We start from the raw sequence: 22,663 nt of genomic DNA, 5'->3' as shown, positions 1-22,663 counted from the left end.
TGTCATCTCCTGAGTCAGTCAATAATACCTCTGGAGGTGCCACAGTCTCTGGTTGGCTTTGAGTCTCTAACTCCACATCCTCTTCATTCTCAGACTCTGGTGCCAGGTACACTGGCCTAGGATACCAAAATGCACCCATCTCTCGATCATCGAAATCCGTGATCAGCTGAGCAGGATGTGGGCAGGCCATAACAATGACCAGCCACCAACACACCAGTCAACCAAGGAAAGTACCATATAAATATAACTCACAGAATAGCACAAAGCACATATTCCAGTAGAGAGAAGTTCCTTGGGCTCCAGCTCAAGTCTGAAAGCTCAGAAGAATAAACTTCTGCTTCCAATGACCGACCCAGATTCGATCTCACATCACTTTCAACTGTTAAATGCCAGCAAATCTCTCAGATTTATTAAGTGGCAGTTCATATGAAGTTTTCTCACTTCTGCATCTATGCAAGCTACAGGACTGAAACCATGCCTTCTCCATTAAATGTTTCCTGATTACCCTATTACCTATAATATATAATTACTTTTCATACACTCTTGATATTGTTATCATGAGATTTATTCCAAATCAGAGTTTTACAATATAATCAGTTTTTGTGATACTCCTTATTTCAAAAATCCTGCATATTTTTTGAAAACGTTTGATTCCTCCTTTTACATCAAATTCATCCCAAATCCTTCCATTCATTCAGGAAAGCATTCCTTGCACTTTATTTATACGTGTTGCAAAGTCTTACATTTGATACTTACATTGTTCTGTGATTGTTATATTTGACATTATAATTTTTGTTTGTTTTTAAAAGAGCCATTTTCATTCCAGCCCTATTTTTTTGGCTAAAAAGGCCACCTTGAGTGGATACTGTATGACCACTTTCTGTGAGATATGCTGACGGTGGGTTCCTTCGTGCAGAAGCAGCCAGTTGCTAAGTGTGATTAAATTGCTAAATAGCAGTGACAGTTTCTTGGATCAGACTTGTTCTTCTTCCCTTTGGTATGTTTTCCATCAGAATAGTTCATAGGTTTATCTAAATAAAATAGGATTATTTCATTTAAATTGTTTTGTTCCACCTTTACATACTGTAGGAAAGTACCCAGTAAAATAATAGCAAAAGGTATTTATAGCCAAGATAAGTAGAAGTTTTTAAAAACTGAACTGAGAGAGGGAGAAGATGAAATATTTTACCATTTTAAAACAAACCAGTTATAAAGAATTGTAGATCAGGAGGAAATTCTGGAGGATGATACATATGACTCATTCAATGCCTATGGCAACTCTCAGTCATCCAGGTCATAGTTCTCCCAAAGGTGTTTTTTTGAAAGGCAACTGGACTTTGTTTTTCCTTGAAGACATTTTGCTTCCCATGAAGTGAAAGAATTGAAACATCATGGAAAAATAAAGGCTGTTTGCCTTTCAAAAAAAGCACTTTTGGGACATGATGAACCACTTGATTATTTTCTTCTAAATATTCTCCTTCAGAATACCTAGAAGTCATTAACTGATATGCTAATTATGAAAACCAATGAAGATTGATAATTATTTTGCATGTCTGGACAAACTGTGATACCATATTTACATATGCATGTTATATTTATTATCTACTTTCAATATTCCATTCTATAGACAAACATAGTAAAAGATGGATAAAATCAAGAGACTTCACAAATTGTTTTCACCTGGTCAATCCAGGTTCTGTTGTTCATTCAATACATTCCTCCTTTCTGTCTCAACTTCAAGGTAGGAGATATGAAAAATCAGTATTTGATCCTTGTGTTTAGAAACTTGTGAAGGATATATCAGGCTTTAGGCAAGGTGAGGCCCATGGGGTGATAAAATTCAATATGTGAGATTATAGAACATGAATGAATGGATGGATGCTGTACTTTGGTGTTATCCTCTAGGACAGGGCTGTCAAACCTCTGCAGTGGACCAGATTTGTCAATTTACTGAAGGAGGGAAGTCCCAATGTCATGTAACAGCACCGTGACGATGTGAGTTTGATACCCCTGCTCTAGGATAATGAGCAATTTTGCACAAGAATCTTTTTTGTATTGTAGCATCACTGTAGAGATACAGTATTTGTTTTAAATATATTTGCTTTTTGGAAGAAAGGAGTACATGATGTGAATACAATGTAGAACATCCAATTTGTCCCATATGAATTTATGAAACTATAAGTAAAAGGTATGAATGCTTACCACCTACAGTAGTGTTTCCTAAACTTTCTCCTTCATTACCCAAACTATTTTCGGTAATCAGCAGGTTCATTAGTGCTCTTTATGAGAGCAATAATGAAAAAATCTACTTCATACGTGTAGTATGTTTGAAAACAGCAATAATTGTATAATGATCTTCCAAGCATACAAATTCCAAATTGTCCTCCTTTTCTTAAATAACAGTTTGCACTAGCTGCTTGATGTAAGCTTGATCATTTACTCTGAACAACTCCTTAATCGTTTAGTGTGAAAAAAAACTTTCACTCAATTTTGGGAAATTTAATCAGGTTTTGAAAACACCTACATATAGCTCCAAACATTGCTATATCAGCTTTTGAAGTCAAACAATTTTAAGCGTACAGTGTTCCCTCGATTTTCGCGGGTTCGAACTTCGCGAAAAGTCTATACCACGGTTTTTCAAATATATTAATTAAAAATACTTCACGGGTTTTTCCCCTATACCATGGGTTTCCCCGCCCAATGACATCATATGGCATCGTCAAACTTTCGTCTGCCTTTAATAAATATTTTTTAAAATAAACTTTAATAAATAAACATGGTGAGTAATAATCTAAATGGTTGCTAAGGGAATGGGAAATTGCAATTTAGGTGCTTAAAGTGTTAAGGGAAGGCTTGTGATACTGTTCATAGCCAAAAATAGTGTTTTTACTTCCGCATCTCTACTTCGCGGAAATTTGACTTTTGCGGGCGGTCTCGGAACGCATCCCCCACCAAAATCGAGGGAACACTGTATCTCCATATATATGCAGGAATGCAGGTGTAAGAATTATAATCCTTACTCTAAAATAAATTGATTTGTTTTTTTCTTTCATTGCAAATTTCTTTTTCTCAGTTTAGAGGAACTCTGCTTCTTGAAAATAATTCTTCACTACTTCAAAGGAATTTATTTGCATTTCCTTTTATACTGCCTTTTATAATGGTGTTACTCTCTTCTAAAGCACTCAAAAGAGGTATTGATGACCAATCCATTTACAGAAAACCAGTTCTGACATGCTGCCCATTCTTGTAGCTACTTTGAAACCACTCCTAATAGTAGGAATTAGAATGCTGAAGGATGGAATACTTATTTGCAGTACTTAAAAAAAAAAAAAAGCTGCTATCAGCCAAAAGAATCATCATAAAAGTAGCCCAGGGAAGAAGGAAAGTAGTAAGAGGAAATAATGTCAGAAGGAGGATACTATACTGCAGTGACAGTGAACCTTTTAGACATTAATTCCCCAAACTGCGCATGTGAGGATACCCAAACTGAAAGGTGCATGCATCTGAGTGAACGTGTGCATGTCCAAATACACCTATGCATGGACATGCGCATGCAACAGCTGGCTGGTGGGAGGCAGAGCTTCCCAACACTGGCAGTGTGGTAAGAGATAACATATTTTTCTTTTCTGAAGTTCTGTTTCATTGTTTACAGCAGTGTTTTTCAACCAGTGTGCCGCGGCACACTAGTGTGCCGTGAGACATGGTCAGGTGTGCCGTGAAGCTCAGAGAGAGAAACAAGAGAGAGAGAAAGAAAGAAAGAGAGAGAGAGAGAGAGAGATAGAAAGAAAGAGAGATAGAAAGAGAGAAAGAAAGAGAGAGAGAGAGAGAGAAAGAAAGAGAGAAAGAAAGCAAGAAAGCAAGAGAGAGAGAAAAACAAGAGAGAGAGAGAGAGAAAGAAAGCAAGAGAGAAAGAGAACAAGAGAGAGAAAGAAAGCAAGAGAGCAAAAGAGAGAGAAAGAGAGGGAGGGAAGGTGGGAGAGAGAAAGACAGAGGGAGGTAGGGAGAAAGAGCAAAAAAGAGAGGAAGGCAGGGAGAAAGAAAGAGGGATGGAGAGAGAGAGAAAAAAAGAAGAGAGAGAAAGGGGGAGGGAGAGAGAAATAGAGTAAAAGGGAGGAAGAGAGAGAAAAAAATTTTGTCCAAACTTTTTTTAGCCACCCCCCCCACCTCAATGTGCCCCAGGGCTTTGTAAATATAAAAAATGTGCCATGGCTCAAAAAAGGTTGAAAATCACTGGTTTACAGGGAAACAGAAACTCATGAAACAAATGACAGAGATCTGACCTGGGGCGACGGCATGCATGCCAGCAGAAAAGGCTCTGTGTGCCACCTCTGACACATGTGCCATAGTTTTGCCATCACAACTATGTTGTATGATAACGAACCCATGGCACGGGTGCCACAGGTGGCACATGGAGCCATATCTCGTCAACACTCCATGGCCTGCATTGGCTGCCGATTAGTTTCCAGTCACAATTCAAAGTGTTGGTAATGACTATTAAGCCCTACATGGCATTGGACCAGAATACCTCTGGGACCGTTTTCTGCCGCATGAATCCCAGCGGCCGATTAGGTCCCACAGAGTTGGCCTTCTCCAGGTCCCGTCGACTAAACAATGTCTTCTGGCAGGCCCCAGGAGAAGAGCCTTCTCTGTGGTGGCCCCGGTCCTCTGGAATCAACTCCCCCCAGAGATTAGAACTGCCCCCACCCTCCTTGCCTTTTGTAAGTTGCTGAAAGCCCACCTATATCGCCAGGCATGGAGTAATTGAGGTATCCCCTTGATAATATGATTTATGTATGGTATGATAGAGTTGTATGGTTATTTTAATGATATGGGTTTTTAAATGTCTTTTTAAGTATTGGATTTGTTACATTTACTATTGTTGTGAGCCACTCCAAGTCTTCAGAGAGGGGCAGCATACAAATCTAATAAATTATTATTATTATTATTATTATTATTATTATTATTATTATTATCATCATCATCATCATCATCTACCATTGCCTTAGCTCAGCTGCAACACGCATGTGAGCACCAGCTAGCTGATTTTCGGCTTGCAGAGAGACTCTGGGAGAGCACTTTTGGCTTCTAGGGGGCCTCCGGGGGGGGGGGGGCTCCCTAGGTTCCAAGGAAGCCTCTAGAGTCTGGGGAGGATGAAAAACGGGCCTACTGAGCCTGCCAGAAGTTGGGAAACTGGCTGTTTCTGGCTTCCAGAGGGCCAGAGGCAATTTTCGCCCTCCCCAGGCATTGAATGTGTGGACACTCACACAGGTGTGATAGTGTGTGCGCACGCGCTTTCGGCACCCGAGGGAAAAATGGTTCACCATCACTAGTATATAACTTGTCCATTAATAAATGTTCATAAGTTTAACATAACTAAACATTTTTAAGGATGAAGAAGTTTAGAACGGGGACATTCAGAAACCTTCTTCTCTAATTCATTTCTTCCTCCAGTCCCATCGCTAGTTCACTTGAGCAAGAGAAATTGGTAGGTATTTTGTCTGCCAGCAAGAATTTCTTGCTCTGAATTGTTAGAACCGTACCATTTGCAAATCAGGCTTGGTTACTGAGATAGAAAAGAGATCAGTTATGTAAGTCAAGCATAATCTAACATATTTTCTTCTACCTCTTGGACTGGAAAACAGAATGTTAAAATTGAATTGAATTGATTAGATTTGTATGCCGCCCCTCTCCTAAGACTGGGGTATCCATAATCAATTTATAAGAGCTATGAGTGATGGGATCCTTCTGTGCTACTAGGTTGCAATAAATGCATCAAGCTTCATGGAAATTATATCATAGAATGATTGTTGTGACCTGAATATTGCTGAAGTCATCCATGGTCAGAAAAGAAATTGAGAGCAATTTTGAAGCGAAGCAAAAGGTTAACATTGATCCTTGCTGCTGATGCATTCCACTGAAATGTCTCCTGGAATGGTGACATTTCTCTTTTAAAAACAGAATCCTTTAATACATGTAATAAATTACATTTCTGTGTGTCCTATTGTTATATCATCAACAGTGATATTTCAATTTATAAGGTGGGGATCAAAGATGCAAGGTTAATGTTACGGATACACCTAAGTACAGGCAGTCTAGCAGATAAACTAACAGTCTACTGATTTTTACAAACTGTTACAGCAGACACCCAAGTTACTAGTTACTGAAAGCCCGCAATTGCGAAAATGAGAAATAAGAGCCTTAACCACTGTAAGATATGTGGTTAGTTAAAACCTGTCAAATTAACTACAAGAATAAAATCTCCACCTACACACATAAACACACATCAGATATACTAAACGCGATTTAAAACTGGATTCCATATCATGTTCAAAATATCCTGGTATGCTGGATGAAATTAAATAATCATTAAGATCTCGTTTGAACTTGCATATGTTTCAGAAGTTATAGATAGGAACAATTGTCACCTTAGGGTGAGCATTTTTCCATTACATGTCAGGAGTATTATAATTAACACTAAAGAAGAGAAAAGAACACAAGGCTTTTAGTTTCCTCTAATTATTGTGACATCTTGTTTCATTAGATTTATATCTTACCTTTTTTCCAACAGCAAAAAGAAATATAGGAAAAAGAGATATGTCTTTGTTATTTAAAAAATGCCTAAGTATGAGATTAAACTTATGACACATATTAATTAAAGCAGGCTGCGAAGTGTCACATGGCTTTTCCTTTTTAAATGAATAAATATGCTACCCTGGGAAGTGTTCTTTACATATTCAGGTAGTCCTCAACTTATGACGTAGTGACATTCAGTTATGACAGATCCCTCCAAAAGGTACTTATGATCTTGATTCAAAGTTCTGACAATTGGTCCCCTCTGCATGTGGTTAGGTGATGATAGTTTAGTCTAGTGGTTATGGCCACAGGCTAGAAACAGGAATCGGTGAGTTCAAGTCCTTATACATGAAAGCTGTCTGGATGACCTTGGGTCCAACCTCCTCTCTCAGTCCAGCCGAGCTCACAACGTTGCTAACATAGAGAAAATAGGAGGCAGGAATAGAGAGAGTGTGTGTGTGTATCGTTCTGGTTTCAAACCAAGGACACTCATTATGAACAATGAGTTCACTTAATAATAGCACATTCACTCAACAGCAGTGGTGATTTGCTTAATGACCACCACAAAGAAGTCATATAATCAAGTCGGTCATATGACAACCCACTTAACAACTAGCATGATGTGTGACCATAATTCCAGGCTTAGTATCACAAGTCAAGAATTACCTGTAATTTCTTACCTTTATTACCATAATAGCAAAAGATAGAATATAATTTACTGAAGTAAAATCATCTATACAATTCTGAATTATTGAATGTTGATTATTAGAAATACTCGCACATCTGTTTTTATTTTCATCTTTTTTTTTAGAATATAATTCATTATTGGCCAAGTGTGATTGGACGCACAAGGAATTTGTCTTGGTGCATATGCTCTCAATGTACATAAAAGAAAACATAGATTTGTCAAGAATCATGAGGTACAACACTTAATGATTGTCATAGGGGTCAAATAAGCAATGAAGAAACAATCAATATTAATAAAAAATCTTAGGATACAAGCAACAAGTTACAGTCATACAATCCTAAATGGGAGGAAATGGGTGATAGGAATTATGAGAAAAAACTAGTAGAAATAGAAGTGCAGGTTTGACAATGTTGAGGGAATTATTTGTTTAGCAGACTGATGGTGTTTGGGGGGAAAACTGTTCTTGTGTCTAGTTGTCTTGGTGTGCAGTGCTCTGTAGCGACATTTTGAGGGTAGGAGTTGAAACAGTTTATGTCCAGGATGGGAGGGGTCAGTAAATATTTTCACACCCCTCTTTTTGACTCGTGCAGTATCCAGGTCCTCAATGGAAGGCAGATTGGCAGAAATTTTACTTCATGTTGCTTATCTCTTGTGTGTATTGCCTAATACCAGCCCAACTTATCCTTTATGAATGCAAATATGTATGGTATACATCAGTGTTTTTCAACCAGTGTGCCGTGGCACACTAGTGTACCGCGAGGCATGGTCAGGTGTGCCGCGAAGCTCAGAAAGAAAGCAAGAGAGAGAGAAAGCAAGAGAGAAAGAAAGCAAGAGAGAAAGAAAGCAAGAGAGAGAGAAAGAAAGAAAGAGAGAAAGAAAGAAAGAAAGCGAGAGAGAGAACAAGAGAGAGAAAGAAAGCAAGAGAGAGAGAGAGAAAGACAAGGAGGGAAGGAGAAAGAGGGAGGTAGGGAGGGAGAGAGAAAGAGCAAGAAAGAGGAAGGAAGGAAGAGAAAGAAAGAGGGATGGAGAGAGAGAGAAAGAAAGAAAGGAAGTGAGAGAAAGAGTGAGGGAAAAAGAAATAGAGTGAAGGGGAGGAAGAGAGAGAGAGGATTTTTTTGTCCAAAATTCTTTTAGCGCCCCCCCCCCTCAATGTGCCCCAGGGTTTCATAAATGTAAAAAATGTGCCGCGGCTCAAAAAAGGTTGAAAATCACTGGTATACATGATGGCACTGGCATTGGTATTTCAGCATTTGCAAGGTTTTAGCCCATAACTGTACATTAGGGTGCACTGCAAGGGCAGGATCTCATGTCACTAACTGCTGTGGGTGCTAAATAAAATATTTCTATAGGAAAAATAATTCATTATTTTTTTTTAGATAGCCGAGAGAGGTACTCCTCCCTTTTTTTCAGGGACTGTTATGGCAGTGCTGAAGAAAATGAATTTAGGACCTCTCCTGGCACTTACCATATGTCCTACACAGCAATCCCAGAGTTCCATGATTGTGGTTCAGGTGCTTGGCAACCATCTTCCATTCAGTATGGTCACAGAGTCGCACATGATTGCTTTACAAGGAAGATGGCACGTAGTCTTACTTAATGACTATGGATGATTTGTTTAAAGACCGCCACAAACAGGAAGATCACCTGATGTTATGTTTACGAACATTTTTCTTAGTATCTGAGTTGCCAGCCCCACTTAGGATTGTTAAATGAAGCCAGCCTCTACTGCATGGATTTACAAGTGTGTTCTGGAGACAAAACAGAGACCAAAGTAAAAGCAGTTCCCCTCAGATCTTGGTGGCTTCTAGACCTATTCGTGTTTTTCCCATTTTCCCATGATTTTTAGAGGGTATGGAGACCATGCAAGAGCAGGCTGTGTGCTCTCGCACAGCCTCTCGACCCTCTGGAAGTAGTGAGAGAGGATTAGCCTCAGTGGTGGATTGCTACCAGTTTGTCCCAGATTGGACAAACCGGTAGCAGCAGCGTCGGGAGGCTCCACCCACCTGCCTGGACGCCATCAAAAATGGTTCTGAGCATTCTCAAAAGGTTCTGCAGATGCACAGAAGCAGTCATGGGCTCCTCCCCCACGTCCAGATGCCATCCGGATAGCGGAAATAGCCCGGGAATGGCACAATCAACAGATTTCCAGTGAAAATCCCCATTTTTTTTGCTTCTGCCATGTGCGGAAGCAAAAATACCTGCAAAAATTACTGAAATCTTGCTTGCACTCACAAGATTTCAGAGATTTTCCCTGGTTTCTTGGTTTCTGCGCCTGTGTTGAAGCAGAAATATTGCCAAAAATATCCAAAATCTCCTGAGATTTGGCTTGCTCTGCAAGTGCAGAAGCCAAATCTTGCACGGGGCACACACATATACGTGTCGGGAGTATGCGCCCCGAGTCTTCGGAGAGGAGCAGCATTCAAATCTATTCAAATCTATCAAATAAATTATTAATTATTATTATTATGTGCGCCCGCCGCCGAGGACCATCTGGATAGCAAGGTAAATGGCTGCCAGCTGCTGCACAGAATATTCTGAGCATGTGCAGAAGTGTTGAACACACCCGCACACCGACATTCCACTGTTCCCGAACTGATAGCAAAGGTAAGTAAAACCCACCACTGGTTGACCTCCAGAATCTCCAAATATCATGGAGGAGCTTCGCTTCTGTGCAGTTTTTGGAGACTGCAGAGGCCTCTGAAGAGCATTCCTTGAAGCTGCTTCAATTACAGCCTGGACCTGCAACCCTGATAAGCTGCAGGGACCTGGAAACAGAAAGGAAGTACCACCTAAAGGTAAACTGTGTATGACTGATCCTGGAAAGCGCTGGGCTGCAGGGGCCTTGTGGAATGGTGCAAAATGAACTTTTCAAAATGCCATGATGGCATTAGGGCTGAAGTCAAGGCCAGAGTCTCTGTTTTGGGGCCCAGCTTTGGTGCTGTTCTGACCAGCTGTCGGACAAAGAAACACAGCACAAACAGCATCCAAACAAATCTTGTTTTAATATTCACAGCTACTAATTATCTTTCTTAGCAGTTGTTCTAAAGTCAATGAAAGTATAAATCAGTCTTTTTGGTGCAATGGCTATTAATTTCGCTTCTTAACAGCCGGCAATAGTCCACAAAGTCTTTCTGATAACAGCAGATATTCCTTACATACTGTTGTTGGCCAAATGCCCAGGAGCAATTTGCAGGAAACTTGATGATTTTGAAGTTTTGAAGTCAAAGACAAGACTGGAATGAAGGAAATTGTTTCCTGCAAATTCATCCTCTGTTTTCCTGATTTAAATAGGATTTGGAAGTGGCCAATTATCCCCAAGCCTTACTCCCAGAGTAATCCTTCTACTCAGGAGCCATTCCTGCCTTTTGGCAGTTCTACGCATGCATGCATCAAGAACAGGTTCCTCCTCCTCTTCTTCTTCATTCAATGTAGCCTTTGGCTGTTCTGACAGCCCTGGCTGAATCCCAGCCTCTGGCACTGAGCCTTCTCCAGACTCCTCGCTGTCCGACTCTGGTACCTTGCACAGGCCACTGGTGAATCACAACACTGGCCTCCTCGCTGTCTGAATCAGCTACCAGCTGCACAGGCCACTGGCGGGCCACAACCGGCGCTAACACCTTGTCACTAGGATAGCTTAGATGGTGAGGAGAAGGGGAAGAGATACAGAATTTTCTTTTGTTTAGGTTGTGAGTGAGAGAGAGAGAGAGATCCATGAGCAGAGTCAAATTAGAGCCACTGAACTAGACCAAGACATGCACTCTAGTACAAGTGCACTAGAGTGCCTTCCGTCCCCTGTCCTATTGCTCTCCTATATCTCCTATACCTTTCTTCTATTCCTATATCTCTTCTTCTATTCTTTCATTGATATGTTCTATTACTTTATCTTCTTTTCTATTATTTCTTAGATATATTTTACTATGAGTATCTCCTCTATAACCTTCATCATGTATTTTACTATGTGTATATAGATATATACCCACTAAAACCCTCATTGTGTATTGGACAAAATAAATAAAAAAAATAAAAAAAATAAAATGCTTAATTCTGCAAAACCAGGGAAGGCCAACTAGGTTACTTTCATAGTTCTCATCTTTAGGGAAGGTGCTCTTGAATAGCACTTTCAGCTCAGTGATGGGTTATAAATCCTGTTGCTTCGGGTCCATGCGTGGGTTTGCATGCATGCCTGATGCATGTGCAGAAGCATCCTGGGTGAGTGGGCAGAGCTTCCAACTGCTGCTGCTACCAGTTCACAGAACCAGGCTGAACTGGGACCAATCCACCGCTGTTTCAGCTCTTCAGCTTTGATTAAGCCATGCCTTTTAGGGAAAACAGCTCAGAAACTGATAATGGGATGTGAATTTGGGACTTGCTCCCAAATCTTCATCAGACAAGACAGCAAACACTCAAAACAAAGATGCAAGAGGGGAGTGATGGAACAAACTGCAAGCTCTGCCTATTGTTAGTCTTAAGATTGATTAGGTACCTTTTCATTTTCCTTCTATAAAACCCTTGTACCATCCTGGACACATGGCTTCATCATCAGCTGAGCGGTATGGAGAAAGGCAGGTTGGCTTTTTATGTCTAAACAAGGCGGGAGAGAAAATCTGCAACCATTCACTTCACCCCATTGCGCTACCTCAAGTTCGGGTCCCTAGATGAAGAAGGCCATGGACTGCAAGGGAATGTGCCTGCAACCATCGCATTTCTTCCTTTTGTATTTTGGTGGCAACAGCAGGAATAACAACGTAATGGTATGCCTACCGATATTTTTGTCCCCCATACCGGCTTTTGTGATGATTTGGTGTGGCCATTGACAGAGGCCGCTTCAGAGGAGACAGAGACCACCACCAGTTCTCTTTTTCTGCCCGGAGGAGGGTGGAGGAGATAATGGACTATTATTCCCTCCCTTTCTCCCCCCCCCCCAGCCATTTCTTTAATTTTCCTGCGGGCACACACACCTCTAAAAAATCATCTGTTCGAAAGGCTGCCTCCTTTCCCCTCCCCGCTTCTTGACCTTATTTTTGGAGGAGGGGGAAGGAATGGAGAGCAAGCCTGAAAAGGGCATCCTAACCACGAGTAGCTCCCCCCCCCCAACACTAAGGATGCTTAGTGGGATCGAAGGCGCTCGTCCTTTTTCCTTTGCCTCTCCGCCATGGGCGCGCGACCCTCCCCTCCCACCACTCCATCCTCACGCACACCCCCGGCTGGCTGCCCCCGCGCCCCAGCCCACTCCCAGGCCGCTCCTCCCAGCTTGGCGGCTGCCCGAGCTCGGCTGAGGCGGGCGGTCCGGCCCCACCGGGAGCGCGCGTCTTGTCACGCTCGTGCTCAGGCCCCGTGCATTTCTCTCCCCGCGCGCGCGGACGAGAACCAGAGCCGGCGCCCGCTCCTCAGCTCCGCTCCGCTCTCCTCACGCCGAGCGCCTCGGGCTGCCTGGAGGCTGGCGAGGGAAGCGAGATGCGCTTGGTCGCTCAGCCCCAACTGGATTCTCTCGCAGCTCCTCGCTAACGGGAATTCTCCCCTCAGCCCTGAAGCCTTTGCAGCCCGCCGAGCCTTTTTTTCCCCCCGGTGAGGGAAAAGGCGACTTACCGGCGGGGGGCGGGGGAGGAATAGAGAGCCAAAGAGGGTACTTCGAAGAAAAGAGGCAAACCCCTCAGGGACGGGTTGGAAATGCGCCTCCTCCGGCATTTGTTGCTTGTTTCCGTCCAGCTCTTCTGCCTCTGCCCGATAGGTGAGTGAGGGCCGCTTGTATGGCGTCGGTTGGGGCAACTTTGCCTGGGTGCCTCCGTCCCATTCTCTCGTGGCTTGCCTTGCGCGCGGTCGGCGAGCCTAGGAATGGGCTACCTCTCGCTTCCTTCCCCTTTCCCTTCCCTCCCTCGCGCCCCTTCCCCACCTCCTTCAGGGCGCCTGGAACAAAACTTCAGAAACGAGGCATTTCTGGGGTGCCGCGGCCGGAGTGAGGAAGGAGCCCTTTTGGCCGGTGGGCGTGGGACGGGGCGCCTAAGAAGGACGCACCTGCTCTTTCGTTCTCCCTCCCTCTTTCTTTCTCTCCCTTCCTTCCTCTCTCTTTTTCCCCTCTTTCTTTCTTCCTCCCTTTCTCTTTCTTTCTCCTTCCCTCCTTTCCCCCTCTCGCTCTCTTTCTCTCTTCCTCTCTCCCTCCTTTTCTCTCTTCCTTCCTCCCTTTCTCTTTCTTTCTTTCTCCCTCCTTCCCCCCCTCTCGCTCTCTTTCTCCCTTCCTCTCTTTCTTTTTCATTTCGGCGATTGGGGGGTGGTCTCAGATTGGGGAGGGGCGGGGGTTTCTTTTAAAGGAATGGACATTTCTTGAAAGCTTCCCCGTGTAGGAAGTATAGCTTTCCCTTTAGCGGCAGATGGGTAAGATAGGAAGAAGCTTCCTCCTTGCATTCTTTCCCTTCTGCCACATCCAATAGGATTTCATACAGATCAGTGGCAATGCCATGAAATCAGCAACCGGGGGAGGGGGGGGGAGAGCGTAGGAAATCCGTTTCAGCCATTCTCCCTGGCAAAATGCAACATTTAGGTGAACATCTGCACATATGACCTAAAAAGAGAGAGAAAGAGAGAGAGAGTGAGACCGGGAATAAGAAATTGCCTACAGTCCAAGGCAGGGTGTTGACAACAGGCATCAACCTGTCTGTACAGTGTCCTGGGTATTACATTGTATATTGCATGTTCAGGCAGTTAGCCCTGGATGTGAAAGCTCTTTCTTTTGAAATCAATGGCTCTTACCTCCAATGTAGTTAGAAGCGGAATGCAACAAGGGGGGAGGGGCGGATGTATTGCAAAACAATTTATTACTAATCTATCTGCTGCCATCACTTACTTATTCAAATATTATTGTTTTTTTAACACTGCAACTTGCATAATCAAATTCTTTTTTTCTTTGTAATTAATACTAGTTACAATAGGAGTCATACTATACCGCTCATTTTACAAGTGTTACATGTTGACAAGCTAGCATTGGATTTTTTTTAGGCTAATGTACCTTATATTATTAATATTTACTGAAAGTAATGCTTTGGTGCAATAATTTATATTCAAGTCCACTTTTACCACAAAAACATTAATCTCTATTCTTTACCCAATGGGTAAACATCCTTTTAGTATATTAAACCTCTCTCCACCATGTGACAACTAGTATCCTATTTCAATTAGGTTAAAAAAATTCTTTATAACATTTTATTTCATACACCAAATTAATTTGCATTCCTATTTCAGAGTCTGCTAAAAAGACTTACGTAATTTGCAACTAACTGAGTTTATTAAGTAGAGTCTCCAGTAGACTAGGATAAGTGATATAATAATAATGCTTTGGTATTCATTGTTTTAAGGGAATTCTTCCAATCATAGTACAGTAGAATTGAATTGATTAGAATAGAATAGAATAGAGTAGAGTAGAGTAGAGTAGAGTAGAGTAGAGTAGAATAGAATAGAATTCTTTATTGGCCAAGAGTGATTGGACACACAAGAAATTTGTCATTGGTGCGTATGCTCTCAGTGTACATAAAAGAAAAGATACATTTTCAAGAATCATGAGGTACAAGACTTAATGATTGTCATAAGGTATAAATAAGCAATCAGGAAAGAATCAATATTAATATAAATTGTAAGACTACAAGCAACAAGTTAAAGTCATACACTCATAAGTGGGAGGAGATGGTTAATAAGAATGATGAGAAGACTAATAGTAATAGTAATGCAGCCTTAATGAATAGTTTAACAGTATTGAGGGAATTATTTGTTTAGCAGAGTGATGGCGTTCAGGAAAAAAACTGTTCTTCTGTCTAATTATCTTGGTGTGCAGTGATCTATAGCATCTTTTTGAGGGTAGGAGTTGAAACAGTTTATGTCCAGAATACGAGGGGTGAGTAAATATTTTCACAGCCCTCTTTTTGACTCATGCAATATACAGGTCCTCAATGGAAGGCAGGTTGGCAGTAATTGTTTTTTCTGCAGTTCTGATTATCTTATGAAATCTGTGTCTATCTTGCTGTATTGAAGAACCAAACCAGACAGTTGTAGAGGTGCAGATGACATTCTTAATAATTCCTCTGTAGAACTGCATCAGCAGCTCCTTGGGCAGTTTGAGCTTCCTGAGTTGGCACAGAAAGAACATTCTTTGTTGTACTTTTTAAATGACATTTTTGATGTTAGATGACCATTTTACATCTTGAAATATGATAGAATCTAGACATTTGAAGGTCTCTACTGTTAATATTTGTTGTCTAGTATTGTAAGAGGTGGTAGAATGGGAAGGTTTCTCCTAAAGTCTACCACCTTTCTACAGTTTTGAGCGTGTTCAGTTCCAGTTTGTTCCAGTTGCACCACAAGGCTAATTGTTCAACCTCCTGTCTGTATGCAGTTTCATCGTTGTCTTGAATGAGAACAATCACTGTTGTATATTCTGCAAACTTCAGTAGTTTAAGATCTTAAACTTCGGAGAGGGGTGGCATACAAATCTAATTAATTAATTAATTAATAAGTTGAACAGAAAACAAATGAGTGTCAAAATATGCAGACTGCCAGAAAAAAATCTCAACTAAAGTCAGATCTGTTCAATGTGAAAATAATTCAGTTTAGTTATTAAAATGAGTAACATTTCTCCAGTTGCTGGACACTGATTCTTTTAATGGGGCACAACTTGAATTTATTATGACACCTTAAAAAGGCATTTACATTTTTAATATCAATTACATAAAGGTACAAAATACCTTTTTATAATGAAGTACTGGTTCCTCTTCTTGAATATTTTAAACAAGGTTACCTGGTGGAAATGGGTTGGGAAGTGTAAGTAATATCTCCTAAGATATATCAGCTACAGAATATTGTGTACTTTGGAATCACTTGGAGGTTGCTATAGTCCTTAGGTCTTTCATCTTTTCAGGCCCTTTCACTGGGAAGCCGTATCTTTTAAGATATGTCAGGTGAAGACAGGAATTCCACTGGTGTATTGACTGCATAATAGAAAACCTAACTGAGCTGTCTTGGATAATCTTGAATACAATATTGAAGACCCTCAAGGCATTGGTGGATTTTAGGACTTTATACTGAAGCTATCTAACTTAGGCTTTTGTGGATTTCTTGGTTTCTTCATCTTTTACCAGTCAATTTCAAAGAATTATTTCCCACTGTGATAGGAATGAGATTAAGGAATGAGATTGAAATGGGAAATAATCTTTAAGGGATCCTTGGTGCTTTCTTAGTATGGTTGCTTTTTATTAGTGGTTTCATTACCCAAGGACTCCTTATTTCAACCCTGAACTACAAATGTTCTCCTTTATTGAAATCATCTTTATATCAATTTCAGAGTAGTGTCCATGCCATGGATGGAACATTGCCAGGTGAAGATTGTTGTTGAACAAACTCATTGAACAAAGCAGGTTATACTGTAAATTTGGCTGGTCCAGATCTTAAGTGTGGTAGATCTAACTAGGACTTCTTTCTTGAACTTGGTTGGCCACCCTATTGCAACCTGGTATAGACAGGAAATGACATTCTTCAAACATATCTTTGTTCCTGGGTCTATGGGTGCATAATAGTACATAGAATGATTACAGGTGATGGAACTTGAGTGAGTATTGGACACATCTAAGGATGAATCTGATTAAAGTATAAGTAATATACAGTAGATAGCAAGTAATTTTGGTCATGGGGACGATGAGATTCATTTCATGAATTGGCAAGTCTGTCTGATTCATCTCAACAAAGCAATTCAAATGATTTTGAACAGTGTTGAGGGATTATGTTCTGTTAGCTTCTGTGAATGAAATGAAACGCTAGATGAAATGCTTCTAGTCTGGATTCTTCAGAATTGCCCAAGAATAGGCCAAAGTAAATCTAGCCCAGAAAATCTTCACTGAGCTCCAAGGGAGTTGACCATATCTAGCAGGTTCCACAGGATCCCAGAGCTTGTATTAACTATTGGCCAGAACATGTAGCCATTGGTAGCTCTGGCCAAATACATTAATACCATTTGATTACACTAGAACACCTTGAGCTGTGTGTATGTGCAAAATTGCTTAGATGTATACTTGGTTTGATGCCATTTTGAGAAGTGGTACTCTTTTTTTTTTATTTTTAAAATTAGTTTTCAAATATATTTTAAAAGAGACAAATAGATACCAACAAAGGAAAAACAACAACAACAATAAACAATAAACAAAAAAATTGTGATATCAGCAAACTCTTGATGAGTTTAACGCACCATGTAATCTGATTTCTTAGGAATGTGTAATTCACATTCACATCACAAAAGGTTCTTTGAAGTACTTAAGGGCACAAAAGTGGCACCTGTTTGCAATTCTTTAAAGCACCTGTGTCTTTTCTCAAAATTGTGCAGCTGGCCTCTGTAGCTGGCATATATTTCTGGAAGAAAATACAGTTAATTTAAATATTTGCTAGATACTGTATATGTGCTATGTTTATGCATCTTTCTGGAATTGAATCCAAGCACTGTTTTGATCTATGCATCTTTCTGGAATTGAATCTAAACACATTGTTTATCTGAATAAGTTGCTTCCTTTGACTGGTCACCTACTTTTCTGCGATATTAATGTGCAACAAGATGGGCTTCCTAGAGTTTTCCAGACAGTTAGGAGGATGAATTACAAATAGTTCTTGATTTACAACTTTTTATTTAGTGACTGTTGTAAGTTATGACCATTTTTCACACTTACATCCCTAAAGTTGGGATTCCTACACAAGTCCTAAATTCATTTTGGATTCTCTTCTACTCTGCATGACTTTAGGCTGAATATGGCTTAATTTGGGAATTTGAAAAATAGGTCTGATCGGGATTGGGATGCATTTCTTCTGGGAGTTTCGATTGAACACCTAGTAATTCCTGGAGCCAATATTAATGTGGGACAACCACATTATATAGGTGGCAAGAGAGACCTTTAATTGATATCCCTGGCAAAACATAGATCAGGCCAGAGAGTAAAACAAAAATTTTAAAATGCTATAAATGGTGTTACAGTTTTGAGATCTTTTTCAAAGGCCTTAAATCTACACATATTTTTATAACACAGTGGTCTCCAACTGTTCCAGCTCTGTGGACCAGTAGTGGTGGCAGTGACGGGGGGGGGGAGTGTGCCACTTTTACAAACACAATGGTGCACACTTGCCCTCCACTTACGAAACCCAGTTCTGAATGTGCTACAGCTTGTCACTGGGTTGCACACCAGGAATTAGGGACCCCTGGTATAACATGATATAATCTTTGAACTAGGATTGTCTAATCTGGGCTACAAAAATCTGGATGATCACTCAATGGAAGCAAAAATATGTAGAGAACTCTTAACTACTTTTCTGCGATCTCATAGTTGTCTAAATAATTTTTTGCAGCCCCAATCTGATGACCCTTCTCCAAGGCTTTAGGAAGTCCTGGATTACTTAAATCTAACTTTTAAATGTGAAGAAGATAAAAGATAGATTATAATAGCATACAGCTACTATGTAGAGGAACAGAAGTAGTCTCGTGTTAATATTCATCATATAGGAGTGTTCCCATCTGTTAATATGTTACTTATTTAAATTTATATAGTGAACCCCCAAGCCAAAACAACTCTGTGGGGAACAAAATCCAAATATGGAAAACAGCATAAATTATCAGTGAACCATACAAAACACAGTCAAAGAAAGATGGCAGATTATTTGCATGTATTTGTGGCAATATATAGACTATTTAAAAGAAACAGTGTTGAATCCATACCATAATCAGTTGGTGCTCTCTCACTTTTCTTTATTCTTCAAAGTAGTTGGATAGCTTACAGCAATCAATACAATGTGCCAAAGTGCTGGTTTTGAGTCTATTTAGACTTACACACTGCAACAGGATTGAAAATAGCTTAAATGGTATTTTGGCATCCTTGCATTATTTTTCTGGGCAATGTGTTCCAATGAGAACTGTAGCATTACTGTGAAGTAATTAATTTGAGTAATGTCATCTTAGCAACTCTTGTTTCCCTCCTTTCTTCTACTTGTCATTTAAATGGTCAGTTCCCACTGTGGTTGCCTGCTTTAATTAGGAACTTAAGGGTGAAATGGTTCAGCTCTTTTGCTGACAATTTCAATTCCTCTTGAAACAGTGTGATTCAGTCCCTGGAAATCTGATCTTCTAATAGAAAAGCATCAAAGAGCTTTTATTCTTTACAACTTCTTGTACTTTTTAAACTTTTCCAATTTGACTCATATTTTTGTTAATGAACTAATTATCCTTATCAACTATTTTTCTCATTAAGGCAAGGGTCTATTGGGAGATACCAAGATTTTTTTTGCCCGAGGAGACAAAAATAATCTTGGAAAAGATGATAAAGCCTTGATTAATAAAACTGAAAATGCTACTTATCAGTGCAAGAACTATTTGTCCAAGGAAACTGCTACATTTTACAATATTTATGTCTTAGGGTTTTTTTTTTCTTTTTTGAGGGTAGATATAAATCATTTTCAATTTTAGAGATGCTATAGACAAAATATAGCACTATTAAAAAATATGTGAAAAAGAAGACAGATAATTCCATAGAATAACTGAAATACACTAATAGGATTATTCCAGAATAATGAGATTGAAGATGCATCCTAAATGCTTATTTAGTTTCAAATATGGCATTTTTTTTAAAAAAAATCATTAAATATCAGAGAACCCCTTTATCCTTCATTGCAGAAGATCCTAAGGACATATTAGAAGGGAATATTTTTTCTCTCTCTCTACTTTCTCCCTCTCATCTTATTATTTCTTTAAGCAGTGAGTTTGCTTAATTATTTTCTATTTCTATTTCTATCGATTTTACCAAGCAATTTAATATCAATTATGTTGGCTAAAACTGCAATATTTTAAATCTATGATACAGTCTAAATACTCAGGGGAGCATGCAACCATGTAAATTCAAATTAATTTCATAAAATCAAAGTGTTGGGCCTTGGTTGTCTTGCTGGTACTGTTGCATGGATTTTCAAATCACAGTAATCGAATTGTGTTACGGATTAAAAATATTATCAGTGGAATAAAATTGATTCAACATTCATAGGAGGCAATTATTATTTCAAGGGATGGCAGCAACAATGTGTGGATTGTTTTTAATAATGGCAATCTTGATAGCTTGTTTTCATTTTTTGCTACTCAAAGTTTTCAACATATATTAATGATGTTTTGTTTAATAGACCAATAATGTACCCTAAGCTGTTTAAAGTAACCAAGAACTTCCCTTTGTAACCAAGAACCACCTATGTGCTGGTCCCTTTGACCAGCACATAGGTGATCTTAAATATAACAAATATGAACTAAATATAAACAGAGATTTTGAGTTTTATAACTAATTCTCTTAACTACTATATTGCTCTAAGAAGGAGATTTCTATCAGAGATTCCATTTCCTTGACAGGTTGCTTTGGGAACATACTACAAATTAATATTACATTAATTTGACAAGGTACTGTTGGAACTGGTATTTCACAAAATGTGTCTAGGTTTTAGTCCATAAACAAACAAATAAACAAACAAACAAACATGTGCATGTATATAATGTTATTAGAAAAAATATGTGACATAAAACATATTTTTCTACTGACATTTTATTTTCCCCAAGGTGTTGCAATCTTAAATCTTAGCATGAAATATTTTCCACAAGTAAATAATGATAGGGCTTAATCCAGATAAGTTTTTAATCCTAATTGTTTTTTTGTTTATACATACATATAGGACTAAAACAACCATTTTGAAAAAAGTCTAGTGTTTATAATGTTTACAAGACCCTCTCTGTTATCTTTCACATATTGCCTTAATTGTCATTGTTGTTTAACTTTAATTTAAACTTACTGATTTAAAAAAGGCATAAGTAAATGTCAGCCTTGGCCAGGTGTGGTATAACTTTTGCACAAATGTAATAGTATAGCCTGTGGAATTGTTCTAGCTTTGAGCCCAACATGAATTAAGTTGTGGAATGTAATTATTTTGCTCTATTCAGGTAAGCTTATTAAGGGTTTCTGTGGCAGCAAGATTGCTCATATGGATAACACTGAAGATAGGTTTGCTTTGATAATGTGTACCTTTCGGATACTGGTTTAAAGAACATGCATCACATATTCGTATGCAGAATTAAGTTGTAATAACCAAGGTGTTTGTTAACTGCAATATTGGGTCTATAATAGAGTGTGGGAGGTTGTTGTGGTTGCATCAGGTTAAGGACAGGGATGATCATATGTGCTTAGCAGCATGGTTGGGGAGTAAGGATGTGAGGGACTAGGCTAGGGGGAAAGAGGAGAAGGAAAGCAGTTTCACCAAGGGAGATATGATGGAAAGTTGAGGGTGACTTGCTTAAGGGGAAGCAGGACCTATGGCTCAGAACTGTCCAGTCCTGCCCTCTAATATTTATTCCTATAACCAGGTCATCAAATCCTTACTCATTGTGGCCTCTAGCCGCTTTTATTGAATTTTAGTTCAGTATAACAGAGGTCCCCAACCGCCGGTCCGCGGACCGGGACCGGGCCGTTGGGGTTTTCCAGCCGGTCCGCGGCGCCACTGCCCTCCCGGCAGAGGACATTATGCAGGACAGGGTGGGGCGTCGGGCAGGGCGGGGAGAATCAGGAGGCTCCTTTGGCGGCTGGGGGCTGCCTGGCTTTGTGATTTTGGCTGGGGGGCAGTTAGGAAGGTCCTACTTCTCCCCCCCCCCAGCCAAAAACTCAAAGCCTATCTGCTGGATACGGGCGATGAGCGGGACGAGCGGCGCCGAAGCCGGTGGCTGTGGCAGCTGCTGCAAGAGGCTTCCGCGCCGCTCTGTCCCACTCATCGCCCGTATCCAGCAGATAGGCTTTGAGTTTTTGGCTGGGGGGGGACTTAGGAAGGTCCTACTTCTCCCCCCCCAGCCAAAAACTCAAAGCCTATCTGCTGGATACGGGCGATGAGCGGGACGAGCGGCGCCGAAGCCGGTGGCTGTGGCAGCTGCTGCAAGAAGCTTCCGCACCGCTCTGTCCCACTCATCGCCCGTATCCAGCAGATAGGCTTTGAATTTTTGGCTGGGGGGGGAGAAGTAGGACCTTCCTAACTCCCCCCCCCCAGCCAAAATCACAAAGCCAGGCAGCCCCCAGCCGCCAAAGGAGCCTCCTGATTCTCCCCGCCCTGTGGAGAAGTGTGGAGGGCTGCGTCACTAAGCTCCACCCCTCCATAATCCCACCCCCATTTGACCAAAGCCCCACCCACCCACCCACCGGGCCATGGAAAACTGATCTAGCTTAAAGCCGGTCCCTGGTGCAAAAAAGGTTGGGGACCTCTGCAGTATAAGATAAAACAATTCTCATTGATAACCTGATTGCAGATGAGACTACCAACCTGGTGTTTTAATTGAAACCTGTAGGAGCTTAGGGAAGAAAATTGCCTCTTGGACTTGCCCTC

General features: G+C 40.5%; 1 protein-coding gene across 4 annotated transcripts in view; it reads left to right on the top strand.

Annotated features, from left to right (window-relative positions):
* The first annotated feature begins 12,708 nt into the window (after nucleotides 1-12,708).
* Nucleotides 12,709-22,663, top strand: part of PTPRZ1 (protein tyrosine phosphatase receptor type Z1) — a 155,521-nt gene continuing 145,566 nt past the window's right edge. For all 4 annotated transcript variants that reach the window (XM_070754742.1, XM_070754740.1, XM_070754739.1 and 1 more), the window contains exon 1: nucleotides 12,709-12,989. In XM_070754742.1, the coding sequence (XP_070610843.1) occupies nucleotides 12,929-12,989 (61 nt within the window). In that variant the 5' untranslated portion in view covers nucleotides 12,709-12,928. The remainder of the gene's footprint in view (nucleotides 12,990-22,663) is intronic.

This window comes from Erythrolamprus reginae, chromosome 6, assembly GCF_031021105.1.
Source record: "Erythrolamprus reginae isolate rEryReg1 chromosome 6, rEryReg1.hap1, whole genome shotgun sequence".
Taxonomy (NCBI): Eukaryota; Metazoa; Chordata; class Lepidosauria; order Squamata; family Dipsadidae; genus Erythrolamprus; species Erythrolamprus reginae.
The sequence above is the reverse complement of the archived record's forward strand: the minus strand, read 5'-3'. Positions and strand labels throughout refer to the sequence as shown.